The sequence below is a fragment of the Macaca thibetana genome, chromosome 15, assembly GCF_024542745.1.
Source record: "Macaca thibetana thibetana isolate TM-01 chromosome 15, ASM2454274v1, whole genome shotgun sequence".
In the NCBI taxonomy this organism is placed as follows: Eukaryota; Metazoa; Chordata; class Mammalia; order Primates; family Cercopithecidae; genus Macaca; species Macaca thibetana.
The window spans coordinates 30,447,719-30,468,091 of NC_065592.1; the positions used below are offsets into that span (position 1 = coordinate 30,447,719).

At 43.5% G+C, this 20,373-nt stretch overlaps 1 protein-coding gene across 8 annotated transcripts in view; it reads left to right on the plus strand.

Annotated features, from left to right (window-relative positions):
- The window catches only part of PTPN3 (protein tyrosine phosphatase non-receptor type 3), a 123,947-nt gene that overhangs the window by 53,739 nt on the left and 49,835 nt on the right, over nucleotides 1–20,373 (plus strand). For 6 of the 8 annotated variants that reach the window (XM_050759534.1, XM_050759538.1, XM_050759533.1 and 3 more), the window contains 5 exons: nucleotides 6,985–7,105; nucleotides 8,246–8,333; nucleotides 11,848–11,936; nucleotides 16,510–16,573; nucleotides 18,047–18,219. In XM_050759534.1, coding sequence (XP_050615491.1) covers nucleotides 6,985–7,105; nucleotides 8,246–8,333; nucleotides 11,848–11,936; nucleotides 16,510–16,573; nucleotides 18,047–18,219 — 535 coding nt within the window. Of the gene's footprint in view, nucleotides 1–2; nucleotides 5,134–6,984; nucleotides 7,106–7,874; nucleotides 7,978–8,245; nucleotides 8,334–11,847; nucleotides 11,937–16,509; nucleotides 16,574–18,046; nucleotides 18,220–20,373 lie in introns of those variants that run through there. The other 2 variants (XM_050759540.1, XM_050759541.1) reach the window with 2 other exon arrangements.

A 20,373-nucleotide genomic window follows, 5' to 3' on the forward strand; every position in this document is an offset into this window, starting at 1 on the left:
GTCACAAAGGGAGCATTTCATGGATGGGCAGATTGTTCTGATCAGTGTATGGAGAAAGTCATTGGTTCCTCCTGCTTGACCAAGTCCCTCTTCCCCAGGAATCCTGCTGGACAGCATATCTCTGGCTGTCCAGATAGTCCTGCTTTTACCCAGACTGGCACTCTCCGGTATCATGGGGATGTTGGATTAAGGAAGGTGGTTAAGGCGAAAGGAGTGAATGAGCTGTGGTGTGAAGTTTTCTCCAAGGGAGCCCGTCAGACAGTAGACAGCTGTTGCACATTGCATTTTCCAGAACCTTTGCTCAGGCATTTGATCTGATCTTCATACAAATCCCAGTGGGACAAATACTTGTATCAGTCATCTCTTATACACATGGAAACCTAGACCCAGCTAGGTTAAGGAATTTGCTAGAAGTCACCCCTGCTGCTTGTTTGGTGCTACTCTAAAACACTGCTGGGATCTTATGAATTTCTTTTTAGAGTTTCAATATAGCTAATGGATTGTATATTGATCTATACCAGGGCTATTCAATAGAAATATCATGTGAGTCATATATGTAACTCTTAAGTTTTCTAGTACCCTCATTAAAAAGGGTAAAACGAAACAGGAGGTTTTTTATGTTTTATTTAATGCAATATATTCAAAATATTAGCATTTTACCTTAATGTAAAAAGTTATTAGCAAGATATTTTACATTCTTTTTTTTATACTAAGTCTTTGAAAATCAGTCTGGATTTTACACTGACAATACATCTCAGTTTGGACTAACCACATGTGGCTAGTGGCTACCATATTGGATAGAAAGTCCAAATGGAATTTTCTTCAAGGCTGGTTTAAACTGGAGTAGGAATCCGCTCGTTCAGTCAGCAAAACTTCATCAAGGGCATATTCCCTTCCACGTCCTGCGTGTAGATGCTGGGTAGGCATAATGAAAAGAACCAGATGAGAGCAAAATGTCACTTGATAGTAGCAATACAGTTCATCAGCATAGTACTCAGGTAGAGCTGTTTGCAGCTCAAGACCTAAGAAATCTGTACCTTCCCATAAGCCCAAACCATCTTGGCCTGTTACCCTGTTGACCTACTGTGTGGTAGACAGTTAAGGCAGCAAGATGGTCAGGTCTGAGAGCAGGCACTGGTTGAACTACACACTCTGCTCTGGTCTCAGAACGGGCAAAATAGCAAGAGAAGGCTGACCAGGACTGCTGAGGTGGCCCTAGGTCTGCCTACTTCCCTACCAGCAAAGAACAGAAGTGAGGGAGGTGAAGAGCAAGGTGGCTGGACCTGCAGCTTACCCACCCATCTACATGGAACCAGGAAGTGGAGGGCAGGGGACATCAAAGATGACCACCTGTGATCCTATTCACGAGTAAGACGATACCCAGAGTTAGTCTCTCCATTGATCCTGCATCTCCTCTTCCCCTAGTGGGAAACTCAAGACAGGTGAATGGGCCTGGGTGGATTTGAACCTTCCCTTCTCCCTACAATATGCCTGGGACAGGCCTGGCCATGTCACATCCATATGGGAAGTGGCATGGTCACCAGTCAGCTTGTATTCTTATGATCTCTAGACCTTGTGAACTGTGTCTCTGCCAGGCCAATCAGCTGAGGAGACTGAGCTTCCCCATATCTCAGAGCGAGTTTGGTGTTCGTGGCCTGAGCTTCAGGTTTATGAGGCAGGAGCACTAACTAGAATATAGGCACATTCAATTTAAATCCTGGCATCCCTGGCCAGGTGTTGTGGCTCACGCATGTAATCCCAGTACTTTGGGAGGCTGAGACGGGAGGATCCCTTGAAACCCGGAGTTTGAGACCAGCCTGGGTATTATGGTAGGACCCTGTCTCTGTGAAAACTAAAGAATTAGCTGGGCATGGTGGCGTGCACTTGTAGTCCTCATACTTTCTAAGGCTGAGGCAGGAGGATCACTTAGTCCCAGGATGTCGAAACCAGCATGGGCAACACTGTGAAACCCCATCTCTACAAAAAATAGAAAAATTAGCTGGGTGTGGTGGTACAGTGCCTGTAGTCCCAGCTACTAGGGAGACTGAGGGGGGAGTATCTATTGAGCCCCAGAGGTTGAGGCTGCAGTGAGCCATAATCATGCCACTGCACTCCAACCTTTGTGACAGAGTGAGACCCTGTCTCAAAAAAAAAAAAAAAAAAAAAAAAAAAAAATTCTAATGTCTCTGGTAACCAGTTATGTGGGATTGCCTCTCCAAATCTTGGTTTTCTCACCTGTGAAATTGAGGTAACAAGTGGTTTAAGACAGCTCTCAATATGGCTACTTGGTTCAAATTAAGCAGAAATGTGAAGGTGATCTGTAACTAAAAATTCTTTATTATTGGACCATCCCTGGCCGAGTCATTGAGAATTAGACTGGAGCCATAAATGTAGGTCTTGCCTTTTCTACTTGTACCTGCCTGACTTTGAGCTTCTCCAGACCTCAGTTTCATGACCTGACACATGAGGATAATAAGTGTCTCCTTCAATGGTTGTAGTGAAGATGAAATGAGTTGCTGTATGTAAAACTATTAGAATAGTGCATGGCACGTGGCAAGTGTTAGCTCTTACTGTATTTTCATTATCTGCCTAGAAGAAAGCTGTCAGGGAATTGCTTATTGTAAACAGTAAATTCTATTTAGAGTAAAATTTAAGAACCAAATAATTCTATGCCAGGCTTCAGTAGTCAGATTCCCTTCTGCAAAGAACTGATAGAATGGGGGCTAACGAAGTTGTGGGCACCTAAAAAGTACAAACTGGCTTCAGTAGAAATATTAACATTACTATCAAGCTAATAGAATCATGGCTTATCAGGCAAGCAGTTTTAAGTATAAGCTTTTATCCCTCCACCCTCAATAAATATATATATTGCAGAGCATACATTTCTTTAAGATTAATACTTGCACCAGGCATGGTGGTTCACGCCTGTAATCTCAGCACTTTGGGAGGCTGAGGCAGGCAGATTGCTTGAGCCCAGGAGTTTGAGACCAGCCTGGGCAACATGGTGAAACCGTGTCTCTACAAAATATACAAAAATTAGCCAGGTGTGGTGGTACACCCCTGTTGTTCAAGCTACTAGGGAGGCTGAGGGGAGAGGATTATTTGAGCCCTGGAGGTCGAGGCTGCAGTGAGCCATAATTGCACCACTGCACTCCAACCTGGGCAACAGAGCGAGACTCTGTCTCAAAAAAAATTAATTATTGTATATGAAATTACTGGATCAAAAGTTATGCCTATATTTTATGATATATTCTGCTAAATTCTTCCAAGAGAGGCATCTAATATAAAGTCCAGCACAGTGGTTTACACCTGTAATCCCAGCTACTCAAGACGCTGAGGTGGGAGGATTTCTTGAGCCCAGGAATTAGAGGCTGCAGTGAGCCACAATCGTGCCACTGCACGTCAGCCTGAGCAACAGAGCAACCCCATCTCTAAAAAAACAAAAAAAAACAAAAAACCGTGATCTGCAGGTAAAGTACCCGAAAATACACAATGGTGAAAAATTGTTAATGGCCTGTCAAGGCTTTATGAGGCTCAAAGTATAAAGTATATTTTTTGGAAATTTATGTTTATTCCAGAATGTTCCCTGCACCTCTGCCACACAGAGGTCTGCACCAGCCTCAGGGTGCACAGATGGATAAAACACATTGCTCTCCCCAAGGAGTCTACAGCCTGTAGGGAGGCAGATGTGGATAATACTAGCAGTGGAGATGGCCACCAGGGATGCACTTCATCCTGCTTGGGGATGGGGGGAGAGCATCTGGGAAAACATCCTAGGAATGACCCCTGAGAACTGTCTCTAAGATCAGGTTGGAGTTGGATGAATAGCAGGTAAAAGACCTTCCCAGTACAACAGCTGGGCAGCTTGAAATGCTGTACGTTGGAACCTGGGATATACCCTCTCTGTGCTGCAAAACATAAAATACTGTCAACCAGAAGAAAGCATGGAACTTAAAAAGACAAGGTATTTCCCACATAAGCACTTCCTTTTTTGTTTGCTATAATTAACTTTTGTATGTGTTGCTTTCTTACAGATAGGAAAATGGATTACTTAGGAGTTTGGAGCATATAGTATAGTAAGTAGGTAAGAGTAGGGACAGTGGTCAGAGTCTAGCCTCCAAATTAGCAGCTGAGCAACTGTGACAGGCCCCTTTGAGTCTGTTTCCTTATCTGTTTAGTGAGGATAAAAAGCCTTGCCTATATGACAGGGTTATCATGAGTATCAAGTGGGATGATGTCATTGAAATCGATGTGAAACCGCCCTGTGTTTTGCATATGTTTGTTTATCACTGTTTAACTTTGTTTCCCCCTAGTGGTTAGCACAGAGCTTTGCACAGAGTAGCCATTTAGGATTTAAAGGGAAAACCACCCCACAGGGAGGCTCATTGGTTGTGTTCGAAGTTCAGAACGTTTGTCAGCAACTTGCCTAAAGAGAGAACCTTGCTGTTCATGTTTGCAGAATGATACCAGGGATGGGACTGTTAACTGGTATGATGGGTAACCTTATTGGGATCCAGGAGGATCTCCATCAGCCAATGAAACCAACCAAGTAAAGGTTCATAGGACTCCACCTTAAGACTCAGGAAAGTCATTTACAGCATTTGGTTGGCCTTTGGGGACATGACTGCTGTCATCAAATGACCAGCAGCGGCTCACAGGCCTGGTAGGCAGGCTGGTGGGGTGGTAGGATCTCTAACTGGGGTTCAGATCACCTGAGTTCTGATCTTGACCCTGTCCTAGAGATCTCTTTTCCTTTCCAGACCTCAATTTCTTCACTCTTAACATGAGGACTTTGAAGGAAGTGATTCTAATACTTTCTAGCACTTTTCCTCATTGGGCATGCTGTGTCAGGGCATTTAAATGATTTCATGTGAACACACTATGTGCGCTTAACCCAGCACAAACTTACCAGCCACATAGCCTTGATGTTTCTTTCCACAACTTGGCCACATTTGACTGACCTTAACAGCCTCTGGTCTAACCTTGACCAAGTCTGCATGCATTGGTCACTTGGCTCTCTGCCCTTTTCCCCTTCCAGAATTGAACTTTGCATCAGCCTCTGTACAGATCAGTTCTGAGCACCCAAATTTCTGAGCACCTACTGTGTGCCATGCCTGATGCTGGGCCCTAAAGGTGAGTCTGACCCACTCCCAGCATTTGAGGCACAGTGTAGGAAGGAAACAGATCCCTTCGTTATGGTGTGGATCTCAAAGAGCAGCCCTGTGGTGTGAGGGCGGTTAGGTGAGCAAGGCTGAGTGAGACATAACCTTTGCATCTGCCCTTTTTTTTTTTTTTTTTTTTTTTTTTTGAAACAGAGTGTGGCTCTGTCGCCCAGGCTGGAATACAGTGGCGCAGTCTCGGTTCACTGCAACCTCCGCCTTCCGGGTTCAAGCGATTCTCATGCCTCAGCCTCCCAAGTAGCTGGGATTACAGGCATGCGTCACCATACCTGGCTGATTTTTGTATTTATATTACAGACGGGATTTCACCATGTTAGCTAGGCTGGTCTCAAACCCCTGACCTCCGGTGATCCACCCGCCTTGGCCTCCCAAAGTGCTAGGATTACAGGCATGAGCTACCGCGACCAGCCGCATTGCCCTTTCAACTTTGTGATGAAATTCACCCAAACAGCCGCCTGTCTCACCCACTTCCCTTTTGAGATTGGCTACAAAGTATCACCATATCTTTCCCATACTCTGCCCTTGTAGCAGAGAAGGAGTTATTTGATTTGGAAATCTTTGGTGTTGAATTGAGAATCCTCAGAAGCCTCCTGGCATTGCGGCCAGCTACAGGAAGGAATTCATTAAAATATTTGGAAAGATCAGGGCTAGTTTTTTTTTTTTTTTTTTTTAAGATGAAGTAGAAGCTTTTGTTTGTTTGTTTGTCAAGACAATGGAATACGAGATCAGTTGCCCCATTAGAGCTAGAGATTATCTTCTTCTGTTTTTAGACAAATGGGAAAACTTTGTGGAGAAAGGAAATGGATGTCCTCAGGTCCCATAAGCCTGGTCCTTGGCTCTTCACCTGGTGCCAGCCTTTTTTCCAGTTTCCTCAATGTTCCAGACACCCAAATGGTTTGAGTCCTTGGGGTAGCCATGGACACTTGTACAGGTTGAGCACTGCACAACTCTCAAGAATGCCCATCACATCATAGGCATCAACAATTCAATTCACGTTGGCAGACAACAGTCAAGGGTCTCAAGGGAGCAGTACCATTTGGCCGAGGGCCTAGTCTCGAAGTCACCCTTCCTTTTCCCTCTGCACCTGCAGGTCCCTAATATGATTCCCCTGATAGCCCCAGAATCTCTCTTCATATCTTTTGACTCCCCTTAGAATGTGTCTTTCTCCCTAGGAACTTTGCTGTTGCCTGAGCCCTGACCATTCGTCCCCACTCACTCCCACCCCTTGTCCCTGTGGCCCCTGAGCATACCCTGGTCCCCTTTCTTCCACATCTCCCTGAATCCCAGGTGATGGGTCGGGATGCAGAGAGTGGTCAGGTCTGCATGGCCTCCCTTCTGCCTACACCCAGTTTTTAGAGCAGATTGGTCCAGTATTATGGTAACCTTGGGGTATGGCAGAGAAAGCCTGCACCGGGCGTGGCATACGAATTGTGGCATTTTCTTTATGGGTTCTCTATCCAGTGACATGAGTGCAAACTGCTGTGCTGACCACAGTATATGGAAGAGGTATGGGATTAGAACAGGGCCTAGGTTCAAACACCATCTCCCAATTTTCTCCCTCTGTGTCCTTGGGAAGAATGAGAATTTGATTGGATCATGTGTAATAGTATCTTAGCCCATAGTGAAGGCTCAGATAAGTGTGGAGTCTGGAGCTAGTGAGAAGCTTCAGTTCGTGTGGTGCAGAACTTACCGGAAAAGTATTTCCAATTAATGTTATTCTGGTGATGCTGTAGATGCTTATAAATACAGACCATATTAAAAAGGCAAAACTAATTATGATTTTCCCCTTATTCTGTCTTGATAGCTCATTTTGGAGACTATAATTCTTCCGTACATCATCCAGGCTATCTTTCCGATAGTCAGTTTATACCCGATCAAAATGATGACTTTTTAACAAAAGTCGAATCTCTGCATGAGCAGCACAGGTGAGGGGGGCTGGGGTGGCCTACTTTGGGAACTTGGGTCGGGTATTTTCAGACATCATATCCCTTTGTGTTTGATGCAACCTCTTTCTTTTGTGCATGAATCCTCTTTCAAGATGTCGGGGGTTTTTGAACCTTTGAGCTGGTATGGTGGCAGATATATTTGGCATAACTAGCATTTCTGTAAAGTGTAAAATCCAGTAAGAGTTTAGGGTGATGGCTGCTGCATCCTTTTCAGGATGTCATTGAAATCAGTAAATTCCTGAAGGAAATGCCCATTTTGAAATCTGATTGCCCCACCAATGGACTGTACCAAGGTAAACCTCTTAGCAGTTTACCACATTTGATAAAACAAGCTGTTCCTTCAGGTCTTGTTAAACAGACAGACAGACAGACGTGCAGTGCTGACCAGTCTCCTGTGTTCAGTTTGTGAAAAGTGCTCTGCGTCCAAGTGAGGAGCGTGAGTCTTCTGCAGTTGCCCCTGCGTATTTGTTGCGAGCCTCAGCTCCAACACATATACCCAATTCTGGCTGCTCTTCCCCTTCCTCGTTTCACTTAAAGCTACAGCAGCAGCTGTTCAGTCCGGGTCAAATAAAGGCCACCCTGACCAAGAAGGCCAGCTCTCAAGGGGCTGCTTTCTTCTTGGGAAAGCCATAAAAACAAAGGCCAGGCAACCAAGCGTCCTTTTAAGAAAGCACTGCCAAACCTCTCTCCCAGAATTACTCCCAGGGCAGAAGTCAATGTCCTAAAATAGTACGGGGCCAGTGGCGTTTGAAAGTTTGAGGCCACTGCCAAAAGAAGAGATAAAGGCAGAGAGACCTAAAGATTCCCTACGAATTAGCAACTTGGAATAATTAGGGCAGGGATTCTGAAAGGTAACAGTCTTCTACGTCTGAATATTGAGAGCCCACTAAAGGAAGTGTTATTTAATTTAAAAACGAGACGGTTAGAGGGAGTCAAATTCAATGGATAAGAAGAAAAACTTGCTTTAGTAGAATTTAGTATTAGATTGCTTAAGATTGATAACATAAGGCATTTAAATAACCTTACAGAAATAGTATCAAATGTTCTAGATTTTTTAAAATTGGAGATAATGCCCTCTATTTATTGGATGAACTCTGCTTTTTGTCTTTTCTTCTGTAGTGGGCTAAAACAATCAGAAGCAGAATCCTGCTATATCAACATAGCGCGGACCCTCGACTTCTATGGAGTAGAACTGCACAGTGGTAGGGTATGTATTCTTGTTATGTCTGGATCAAACATTATGTTTTTATTTTAATCTCTGAGACGTTGAAAACTTCTTTGATGAAACTATTTCTTTTTCATTGTAACAGGACTTTAAAAAAGATATTTGGAAGGTTTATTAAGTAATACTGAATTTTTTGTTGGTCATTTGTCCAATTGCTTTTTTTTAATGTTTGCTTTTGTACTTGAAGACTTTCCTTTTGAGAGATTAGGGGCTTAGAAACTGGTAATTTTTGTAAGACCATTTTATATTATGGTTTTAACAGGCAAAAAAATAGGTATAAATTCATTTTTCAAGTGACAGTTTAAGGGGCCAAGATTTCTACTTAATCTCAAGTGCTGCCCAAATTGGAGCTAGTTACTCAAATATGATATTTTTTTTTTTAAAGATTATGGTGGTTTGATTGTGAAAATCAATAAATATTTGAAATTAGTTGTGGCTGTTTTAACAGGATTTACTAACATCTGTCATCTGCCAAGCAATTTCTATGCACCAGTGGATTATTTCCTGCAGTAATACCATGAGTTCTGTGTATTATCATTAACCCCATTTTACAGATGGAGAAACTGATACTGAGGGACTTAACCGAGGTCACACAGCACACAAGTTGTAGCTTCAGCACATGACCCCTCACTGTCTAATTAGCATCTGACCTTTCAGCAGTGACATACGTTTTCTACCTGATTGGCCCATATCATATCCAAAAGGAAGCAAATTTTAATTGAGCACCTACTAAATACTAGCCTTTATCTAGATGCTTTCATATGAGACCATAAGGTCTCTCATATGGGATCACAGAAACCTTGTGAAATTGACATTCTAGTTATCCCTGTTTTATAGATGAGAAAACTGAGGCTCATAGAGATTGAGTAAATGATCAAATTTTAAATCTATGTATTTTCATAGTTTATAGAAACACTTTATTTTTGTTTCACTTCGGTCCCTTTACAGTCCTGTGAGGTAGGCAAGTTGTGATATAGGAAATAAGGAAGGAAAATGATCTTACAAAATACCAGCTTTGGGACTTGACCATTCATTTTTATTCCATTTGCAAATAATATTTTATCTTAGATAGAATGCTTCAGAGAACTTTAGTTGTTGGTGAAGTAGGACTTCATATCTGCCTGAGTTGAGCTGTGCTCTCCCACCCCAAGAACTGTCAGTGAAATGACCCTCAAGGGCTGTGAGGCCAGATGATACCTGCGTAGCTAAGACCCCCAAGGTATCAGAGGGGGTTTGGTCATGCTAGGCTGTTCTACATGAACTAAAAACCCCTAAATCTCCATAGCTTCATATCACAAGGTTTATCTTTCAGTAATTCAAAGCTTGCATTGAGTCCAGGAGTCTTCTAGGGCAGCCCCCGACCCCATCCACTGCAATCACTCGGCAGTCGAGGCTGCTTCCATGTCATGGCCATCTTCCCATGTGGCCTCCATGTTTGTCACAAGGGAACAGGAAGCTGCAGGGTTACACACCAGCTCTTAAATGCTTCAGCCCAAAAGAGACATACATTCCTCCTGCTCAGAGCACAGTGGCCAGAACTAGTCACCGGGCTCTGCCCTCTGCAAGGGGAGCTGGGAAATGTGGGGTTGGGCCTGGGAGTTGAGTGGACAGTAACTGTGCTGGAGGGGTTGAGATGCATGCTGAAAGACCACAGGATTAGGAGATTTGAGACCTGGTCTTTGGCCCACCCAAACCATTCATTTATTTCCTTGTTCACTCAATTTTGATTTCCTTTGCTAATTTGTTCTGTCACACCTGCTTCATACTCCCTCTGTTGTAATCTCAAGTATCACATTTAAATGCAATTCTATCCTTCATCAATCAAATTTGGTTTTGTTGTAAGCGTGTGATTTCTGTTGGGTACTGAAAGTGAGTACTCTCTGGACTTTCCACCATATCAGCACTGTTTCGTTTGTCCAGTTTCTCTAAATCCATGTTCACATTGCGGTTCACAAATGATCTGGCCCACGGCAAAGGGGAATGGACGTTTCTTATGCCTTCCACATGCCGAACTCTCTTCTAGAAGCTCCACATGCCAAGCCCCCTTCTAGGTTTTTATCTTCTCTCATTTCGGCCCTTTGAGGTGGGTTCTATCATCTTTATTGTACAAGAAGAAAAACTGAGTCTCAGGAGCCCAAAATAATACAGCTAGTAGGTGCCAGACTGAAGGTTCACACTCAGTTGTAACTGACTCAAACTGTGCCCTTTCTTTATAATTACTAGTATCTGGGCCAGGCACAGTGGCTCACGCCTTTAATCCCAGCATTTTGGGAGGCCAAGGCAGGAGGATCCTTAAGCCCAGGAGTTCAAGACCAGCCTAGGCAGCATAGTGTGACCCCATCTCTACAAAAAATAAAAAATTAGCTGGGCGTGGTGGCACATGCCTGTAGTCCCAGCTACTTGGGAAGCTAAGGCTGGAGGATCACTTGAGCCCAGGAGGTTGAGGCTGCAGTGAGCCATGTTTGCACCACTGCCCTCTAGCCTGGGCATCAAAGCGAAACACTATCTCTCAGAGAAAAGCCAAACAAACAAAAACCAAGTATCTGATTGGGAAAACAAGAAAGTAAATGACTCAAGAAGAGGAACTATTTTGTTTTTAAGTTTTATTTGTACTCACCTTGTTCTCAAACAGATTTAAAACAGCTTGTAGTGGCTGTGTCTTCTGTATCCTCACTGTCCACAGCAATGCCCAGCACTTAGGCTTGTATAAATGTTGGATACATTGGATTTAGAAGCAACTTTTTTTTTTCTTAAACAGGATCTCCCTCTGCTGCCTAGGCTGCAGCATGGTGGCACAATCATGGCTCACTGCAGCCTCAGCTTTGCAGGCTCAAGCAGTCCTCCCACCTCAGCCTCCTGAGTAGCTGGGACTACAGACATGTGCTACCACACCCAGCTAATTTTTTGTGTTGTTTTGTAGAGACAGGGTTTCGCCGTGTTGCCCAGGTTGGCCTCAAACTCCTGGGCTCAAGGGATCCACCCTCCTTGGCCTCATAAAGTGCTGGGATTATAGGCGTGAGCCACCTCACCCAGCCAGCATTTATTTCTTAAGTAGATTTAGAATCAGCAGTTCTAAACTTAAACATTTTCATCATCATTTCATAATAGCTAAAGCCTTTACAGTAATGGAAATTGAGATTTGTAAAAAGCTTTGCAAAGGGGCGAGGCCTTTCTGATTTAGTGCTGATTGTTGAAAATTTAAAGCTTGAGTGTTCATTTAAATGATTCCATGGAATGAGTGGGCTTATTTGGTAACTTTCTAGACCAGTGGCACCCACATGTTGCTTGACAGGCTGTGTTCATTTTAGAAGAATTTAGTACTTAGTGCTTGGATCTTAAGTATCTGTTAAGTGGGGCTTTTTGCCTGTTTTCAGAGCATTTTCCCGTTTGGAACCTAAACGTATTACTATTTATAACAGCGTGGATGCTTTAAAGTCACCAGAGGGCATAAGCATGACTGTAACACTCTGTGGATCTGAGATCTTCCTTTTTACAGGATCTGCACAATTTAGACCTAATGATTGGAATTGCTTCCGCGGGCATTGCTGTGTACCGAAAATACATTTGCACAAGTTTCTATCCTTGGTAAGTGCAAACAGTTCTCATTATTTTCTGAATCATGCTTTAAAAATATGCCGAACAAAAGTAATGTTACCTCCCGTTCTAAACGTTTTATTTCTAGAGACAGGGTAGAGATTTCCCGCCCCCGCCCCCCCGAGTTTTAACCTCTCACCTCTAAATTTGATCCAGATTTAGTACTTAGGAAAATTTGAGTTTGGTTTTCATTAGCATTCCCCTCCCCCAACTCACCCTGTGGTTTGGGATACTCTGGAAACCTGGTAGATAAAATGGCACAGGCAGGCCTTGGCATTAAGGAATTTTTTCCGGGTAGTGCATTGGTCAGAATTCAGAGAAGAGCTTTCTATGGGCAGAAACCATAGTTTCAGTTCTGATCCTCGGTTATTAATTGGACCTTTACCAAGTGTCCAGCTCTGTTCTAAACTCTAAAGGAACCCAAAGACATGTACAATTGAGTGCTTGCCCTCTGAGCTCACAGGCCTGGTGAGAAGAGACCTGTAGGCCAGCCTGTCCCACATTACTCGTGAGTGGAACTGAATTTTGGAGAGAAGTTTGAGTTTAATGTGCCAGGCAACAGGGAGCTTTTTTAGGGGAAACACCACCAAAATAATACCATCTACATAATGATAGCATGATGGTACAAGGAATGGGCATGGCACGCATCGCCAGGAAGGTAGAGGAGAGTGAGTACCGCAGATGGCAGGAGATGCAGATGGAAAAGGACAAACGGGGAAGAAACATGGAGTTTTGGCAAAACAGTGGCAGCAAGGAAGGAAGTTAGAAAATGGGGATAAGAGAAGATTTGGTGCCAGGTATGTGCCACACAGAGTTTGACCTTTGACGTCTAAATCTGCTCCCCAGCTTGGGAACATAGAAATTCATTTCATTGAAATGAAAATGTGTTTCATTTCAAACACAAAGATGTTCATCACAGCATTATTTATAACAGGAAAAAAACCTGTAAGTAACTTAAGTAAAATTATGGAGTATTATGTAATAATATATATAATATTAATGAGTTAATAATATAATACTCCATTGTTATATACTCTATTATATATAACAATAATATATATTACACATAAATATGTAATTATATAATATATAACAAAATTATTAATAGCAGTAATTCTTATTGCATGCTTACTGTGTCCAAGTCCTGTTACTGTGTGTTTTCTTTGATTTATCTCCTTTAAACTGGAAATAGGCCTATATAGGTTATTATCCCCATTTTCACAGAGGAGGAAACAGAGGTACAAAGAAGTTAAGTAAGAACCTGTCCAGAGTCACACAGCTAATAATCAGAGTAGTTGAAACTCACATCAGAGTCCAGCTCCAGAGCCTGGACTTTTTTTTCAACACTAAAAATGGTATTTGTAGGAAAACGCTTAAGTAGGATACATACTTGTAGACGCTGTTCAGTTAAGTTTCAATATATCTATTTTCCAAAACCAAAAACTATGACAGCCCTGTTCAATTTGACACAAAAATCAGTGTAACAGATAGCAAGGCCTTCTCTCCATCTGTCATTCACCTCCTCTCTGTGAGAAGCCCCTCAGAGGAAGCAAGAAACTACAGCCTGCTGGTGGGCTGGGGTGTGCCCAGGCAGCTCTCTGGCCCGCTCAGGACTAAGATCAGGCTAAGCAGAGGGCACAGTGGGCACAGGGCTCATTTTTCTGCACCGAGCCCCTCCGATGCTGGGGGCTTCCTCCAGGTGCCACAGGCCTAAAGCCCCCTGGGTCCAGCTTAACTGTGGCCAAACCTCCTAAGGGCCCACAGACAAGGGCTGGACCCTCACATTGTGGAGCAGATGTGAGTCCCACAGGGTCACTGCAGGAGAGAGAAGTGGGATACTTGGTCAGGAGAAGCAGGTTTGTGAACAGAAACCTTTTTGGCGGAGCCTGCAGGGACTCTTCAACCCCTGGGCTCACCCACAGATCTGCTGAAGCCTCCCTCAGCCTTCAACATCAAGCCATCTCCTGTCAAGGCCTGGCCCCTGCCTCCAGTGCAAACCTCAGAGACCAGTGGGGAGGCCAGCACCAGATGGTGACCCCAGGGTGACAAGGGAGGTGCATGGGCAAATGCCCAAGAGGGGCAGGACCTAAGAAGGGCCCTGAGCATGCAGGGAAGGGCACTCACCAGGATCCGAATACCAGCTGAGCTTTGGCCCAAGGAAAATTCTAGAGAAGAAGGGGCAGGGTATATAGGTCCAGAGACGAGAGAGAACCCAGCTAGTGAGTTAGGAGTAGCTGGGGCAGGCCAGGCTGGAGCTGGCCATGGGCCTGGGGAGCGGCAGGAGAGGGGCCAGGTCATGGAGGGCTTCACAGGCCATAGGAGTCTACAGGCTCAGTTCTTAGTGCTCTTATGAGACTCTAGGCATTCCTGCATGCAGTGCTTGCAGTGCTCATAGTTACAGTGATTTACTTCTATGCATCATTCTTTATGTGGTACCTGTCTCCCTCACTGGATTATAAGCCTCTGGATGGCAGTGGCTCCATGTCTTCTTCCCTCTGTCCCCAGGACCTGCCATAGGACTTTGTACATCCTAGGCTCTCAGTGTGTGTGTGTGTGTGTGTGTGTGTGTGTGTGTGTGTGTTTCTTATGAATGAGTGAAGGGCAGTAGGGAGCCCCCCTGAGGCCCCAAGCCTGGAAACGAGAGAGTTCATGTGTGTGTGTGTGTGTGTGTGTGTGTGTGTGTGTGTGTGTGTGTGTGTGTGTGTGTTTCTTATGAATGAGTGAAGGGCAGTAGGGAGCCCCCCTGAGGCCCCAAGCCTGGAAACGAAAGAGTTCATGTCTGTACGTAATGAGATTTGACAGCTCAGGGAGAGAACTGTCAGGTTGGGAAATTGGGGTCAGCATGGGAAAGGGATGCTGAGCTGGAGCCCTAGGAACCATAGGAGGCCTGCCAGGCCTTCCTACCCCTGTATATGAAGCCAAGGTTGGGGGGAATAAGAGGTCCACAGATTCCCATGGGCCAGACAAAGCAATGTGAGAACTCAAAAGGGAGTTGGTTCTTCCGACTCGTTCTGCAGAACAGGAATTTTTGCATCTGCCAATTGGCAGAGAAGAATCGTGAGGAGACTCCCCAGACTTCAGGGAGATGGCAGAGCAGTAACACACACTAGAAAGAGTATCTCTAAAAGGGGTGAGCCCAAACACCCTTCTTATCCTTAGACTATTAACCTGCAGTCACCCAAAAAAATTTACTTCACGGTTACATCTACCAACAGATTGTTGAAAATAGATGTGTATTAGGTAGTATTTCATATGTAATAGAAGTATATTGCTGATCCTTCTGGGGGAATGTCCCATGAATAGTTCAACTTTCTTTCTACCTACACAGCCTCTCCATTCTAGAATGCTCTACCAAGGTCTTCATATGATCCTAGAAAATAGTAAAATTCCTTCATTTCCCCAAAAGTATTTCAGAAGTGAAGATTCCAGCAGGGAAATATGCACCCTTTGTATGGATTGCAGAAGTTTTTCATAAATGAATGATAGTCAACCCTTGGTGTACTTGGGGTTCCAAGACCACTTATAGTTACCAAAATCTGCACAGACTTGTCACACACTTGGCTCCGCAGAACTCGTGTATATGAAAAGCCAGCCCTTTGTATATGTGGGTTTCGCATCCTGCAAATACTGCATTTTCTGTCCATGTTTGGTTAAAAAGAGTCCCCCAGGTAGTGGACCCCACATAGTTCAAACCTTTGTTGATCAAGGGTCAACTGTAAATTTATTTTAAAAGTTATGTTTTTAATTAAAGGAACAAGCATTGCAGGCCTACTGTGTGTCAAGGTAGGGACTTGACATTCCTACTCTGCTTAAATCCTCACAGGGCCGCTCTCTGAGAAGGGCAGAGTTTTCACCACTGTTGGGAAGACTTCACAGTGGAGAGCTTAAGAGCACAGGCTTCAGAGTCAGCTGAGACCTGGGTGCAGATCTTGGCTCCAGGAATTTCTAGTTGAGTGATCTTGAGCACTTTGGTTATGTCTCTGAGCCTCAGTTTCCTCATCTGAAAACTGGGTATAGCAATATGTACTTTTCAGGATTGTTGCAGGGCTTCACTGAGGGGATGTTTATAAAGCTCTTAGTAGCAGCCTAGTATATAAAAAATGTTCAGTTAATGGTGACTAAATTCTGTTATCTTGCAAATGTTAAGTAGGCTACTTGACACGTGGCTGTTAAGTAATAGAGCTGGGGTTCGGACCAGGTCTGTCCTCTTTCAGCTGCTCCATGCTGCTCTCAGCTGTCTTCCCCATGTATATACCAGCTCACGCAGAGCTGCAATGCCACAAAAGCAGCTTATAGCAAAGAGAGCACATGGCCCATGTTTCTTGTTATTTAAAAGCTACATCATAATCCAGTGGCCCTTATGCAGTGCTCAGCTTCAGTCAGCTACTTGGTGTTAGCCTGCGGCAATGGGGCTGCCATCATTTCTACAGAGAAGTAAACTCTAGGCAGCCAAGAGCCCCCACTCACTGGGATCATGGAATAAAGGACATGCATTGAGAGGCATCAGCTTCAACCTGGCCGATCCCTGATGTGCTTTGTTTGTGTTTTGTTTTATTTTTTGAAGGGTGAACATTCTCAAAATTTCTTTCAAAAGGAAAAAGTTCTTTATACATCAGCGACAGAAACAGGTGAGTAGTTATGTCCGTGCTTGCTTTGTTTTGTGCGTATGTATGTGTGTGGTTAGAGACAGGGTCTCTCTGTGTTGCCCAAACTGGGCTCAGAGGATCCTCCTGCCTCAGCCTCCCAAGTAGCTGGGACTAGAAACATGCCCCACTTTGCCCCACTTGTGTTTTTAAGTCACTTCTGCTTTTAGTTCTTTAAGGGTTGAAGGCAGTTTGCCATGTATATAACAGGGAAGAAAGAGCATGCCATTGTGGGGCCAGAGTCTACAGGACCCAGTGATTGTCTGTATAATTCTGCTTAGCTTGTTTTGGAGTCAGAGACAGTGGTTTCAGATTCTGGCTCTTCCACTTACCAGCTAGACAGGTTACTTAACGTTCCCTAGCCCAAGTTACCTTGTTTCCAGAAATGCTATAATGCCCACTTCTTAGGGAATTGTGAAGATTTAATAAAAGAGCATTGGTCAAAGCACCTGGCAGAGAGCCCACCGCAAAGTAGCAGCGAATGTCAGCAAGGTCAGTTCCCTCCCATGATGTGTTGAAACTGCACGATGGCTTGGTAGGTGTGCGTATCTCATAAGCAAAGTCCATGGCACTGTCCATTTGGTCATCCATACAGAGATGTGGAACTTAGAGGTGAGGAAACTGAGGCTCCCACAGCTAGTGAGTCGGGGGAGCTGGAATTTGAACCAGATCATTACGAATCCGAGACACCTGGTCTTTCCACAACACTACACTCCATCTTTTTATGCTGCATGATTTTCACTTATTGTCACTGTGTCCATTTCCTAATTTTTCAAAGGTAATATGTGCTTAAAATGACCTCACAGAGCAGTGAACTCTTAGGAACGAGGACACAAAAGCTCAGAGCAACTAGGACTGGAATCTGGGTCTCCTGGCCCCCCCAGTGCAAGATTCAGGGTGGCACAAAAATGCATAAGATGGCAATTGAACATGAAAACAGAAAACCTAAACTCATGCAGAATGCAGGCAAAGCAAATGATTAAAATGATTATTATATATGAGCACTGGATTCAACTCTGTGCTTTGTGGAAAGCAAATAGAGAAAAACCCAAAATGTTATAAACTTGCTGTTGTCTGATAGATGAAAGAGTATTCCTTCAGGAGAGAGATGTTCCCAGAGCTAAAATTTAAAAGGAGTGTATCAGACGATTTTTATCTGGTTGCTCCAAATACATCCAGCCTAGAAATGTAAACAGATTTGAAATAAAAGCATTCGTGGAGGAGCACAGATGATGACAAAGAATAGATCCTGGTCATCTCTATTACCATATTCATAAAGATGGTTAACAAATCATGCTCTTGAATATTCCAGTAACACTGGTTTGTGGCCAAGGCATTTTGAAACCAGTTTTCTGCTGTCTGTTGCATCTTACCTCATTTCACCAATGTGGGTTAAATGCTTGCAAGTCCCTGCTCCTATGTCTGTGTGGGTGAAATCTTGACTGTTTTTCCTCCCAGGCTGAATCCAGGGAACATATTGTGGCCTTCAACATGCTGAATTACCGATCTTGCAAAAACTTGTGGAAATCCTGTGTTGAGCACCATACGTTCTTTCAGGCAAAGAAGCTACTACCTCAGGAAAAGAATGTTCTGTCTCAGTACTGGACTATGGGCTCTCGGAACACCAAAAAGTGAGTGTGCTGTAAAGACTGTATCCACATTAGGCTGAGATGTAAATGCATCCTGTTCACCAGTGAATAGAGGACATTATTGGGCAGAGGAGGAAACCTATAGCCCAGGGGCCCCAGACATTGGGTCTCTGAACCATGACTAAAAGTCTCCTGGGGTCAGCAGTGTCTGAGGGACATCTCGTGTTCCCAGCGTTTGTTTCTCTCCCCTCAACTCTATGAACTCAGCACTTCCAAGCAGTCAGATGGCAGCTGTACCCTGCAATATGACATAATAAAGGAAATGGAGCAGTGGCTCTGTGTGTCTCCTGGTGCCAGCATATTGGGCTATCCCAGCCTGATGCCACCAAGCCAGCCTCTCCCACAGAACATTAATTCCATAAGATGCTCTATAAAAATGAATAAAGGAATAGAAAAACATTTCCAGAGTCAGGTGACTTTGGGATATGTTGCCTATAATAATTACAAAATAACAGTGGTAATCACAGTTGATAATTACTGGGCATTTACTTTGTGCTGAGCACATAATTATATTTGACTCTTACAACTCTCCTGTGAGATAGGTACTATTATCCACAGGAATGATATTCAAAATATTTAATGACTAGTACAGGAAAAGAAATGGATGTAAATTTATAGATATTTATGTATAAATATATATAACACATACATTTTTAAATTCTAATTTAGATTAAAATTTAGTCTCTAAAATGTCTAGTACAATAAAAGAAATGGATATAAATTTATATATATAATTCATACATACATTTAAAAATTTTAATTACGATAAATTTATTCTCTAAATGAAATAACCATGCAGTTTGTATTTTTGTTTTCTTTGCTCTAAGACTACCCTCTAAGTATAAGAGGTAGCATAAATTATCAATTTATTCTTATAATTTCTTTTTTCTTTTTTTTTTTGAAATGGAGTCTTACTCTGTCACCCAGGCTGGAGTGCAGTGGTGCCATCTTGGCTCCCTGCAACCTCGACCTCCCGGGTTCAAGCGATTCTTTTGCCTCAGCCTCCCAAGTAGCTAGGATTACAGGAGCACACTACCATGCCTGGCTGATTTTTGTACTTTTAGTAGAGACAGGGTTTCACCATGTTGACCAGCCTGGTCTTGAACTCCTGACCTCAGGTGATCCACCCACCTCGGCCTCCCAAAGTTCTGGGATTACAGGCATGAGCCACTGTGCCCAGCCTATTCTTACTTGGGTTTTTTTTTTTTTTTTTTTTTTTTTTTTTTTGGAGACAGTCTCACTCTGTCGCCCAGGCTGGAGTGCAGTGGCATGATCTCAGCTCACTGCAACCTGCCTCCTGGGTTCAAGGAATTCTCCTACCTCAGCCTCCCAAGTAGCTGGAATTACAGGTGCCCACCACCACGCCCAGCTGATTTTTGCATTTTTGGTAGAGATGGGGTTTCACCACATTAGGCAGGCTGGTCTCGAACTCCTGACCTCAGGTGGTTCGCCTGCCTCGGCCTCCCAAAGTGCTGGGACAACAGGCGTGAGCCACTGTGCCCAGCCATAATTTCTAAATCATTTGTTGGTTTTTCAAAATTGTTTTCGTGATTTGTTGTTGATGTGGCTATTACTAAAAATGAGACCCATGTCTGAGCCATTATCTATCTGATATGTGGAACTGCATCAGACTGTTCCGTTACTTTCCTAATACATTGATAATCATTAGGGAACTTGTAGACTGAATAAGTAGCTAACTTTTTTTTAGTATCAGTGATATTATTTATGGTGCTAAATGCTCTCTCTCAGCTTCTGATGAACCAAGAGCGAATATATTAAGTTTTTAGCTCTTATAATACTCGTTAGTATTTTTATACATTCAGTAGCTCTACTGTTGAACAAGCCATGAAAATAACTTATTGGATTATATCATTGACTTAGATTGGACCTGATCCTCAGGCCAGATGAGAGAAGGAATGGGGAGGCAATTGAAAGCATGCCCTCTGTTGCTGAGCTGCCTGGGTTCAAATCCTGCCTCTGTCACTTGAGCTTTAATTTGTTGCTTCTATTTCTTCATCTGCAAAGCTTTGTCATCTGCATGCATCCAATGCCAGCAGGGCTGGGTTCTGGTCTTATATTGTGGCACAAGAAAATACCCCTATTTTGGTGACTGAAAGCAACACCCATTCTATTATA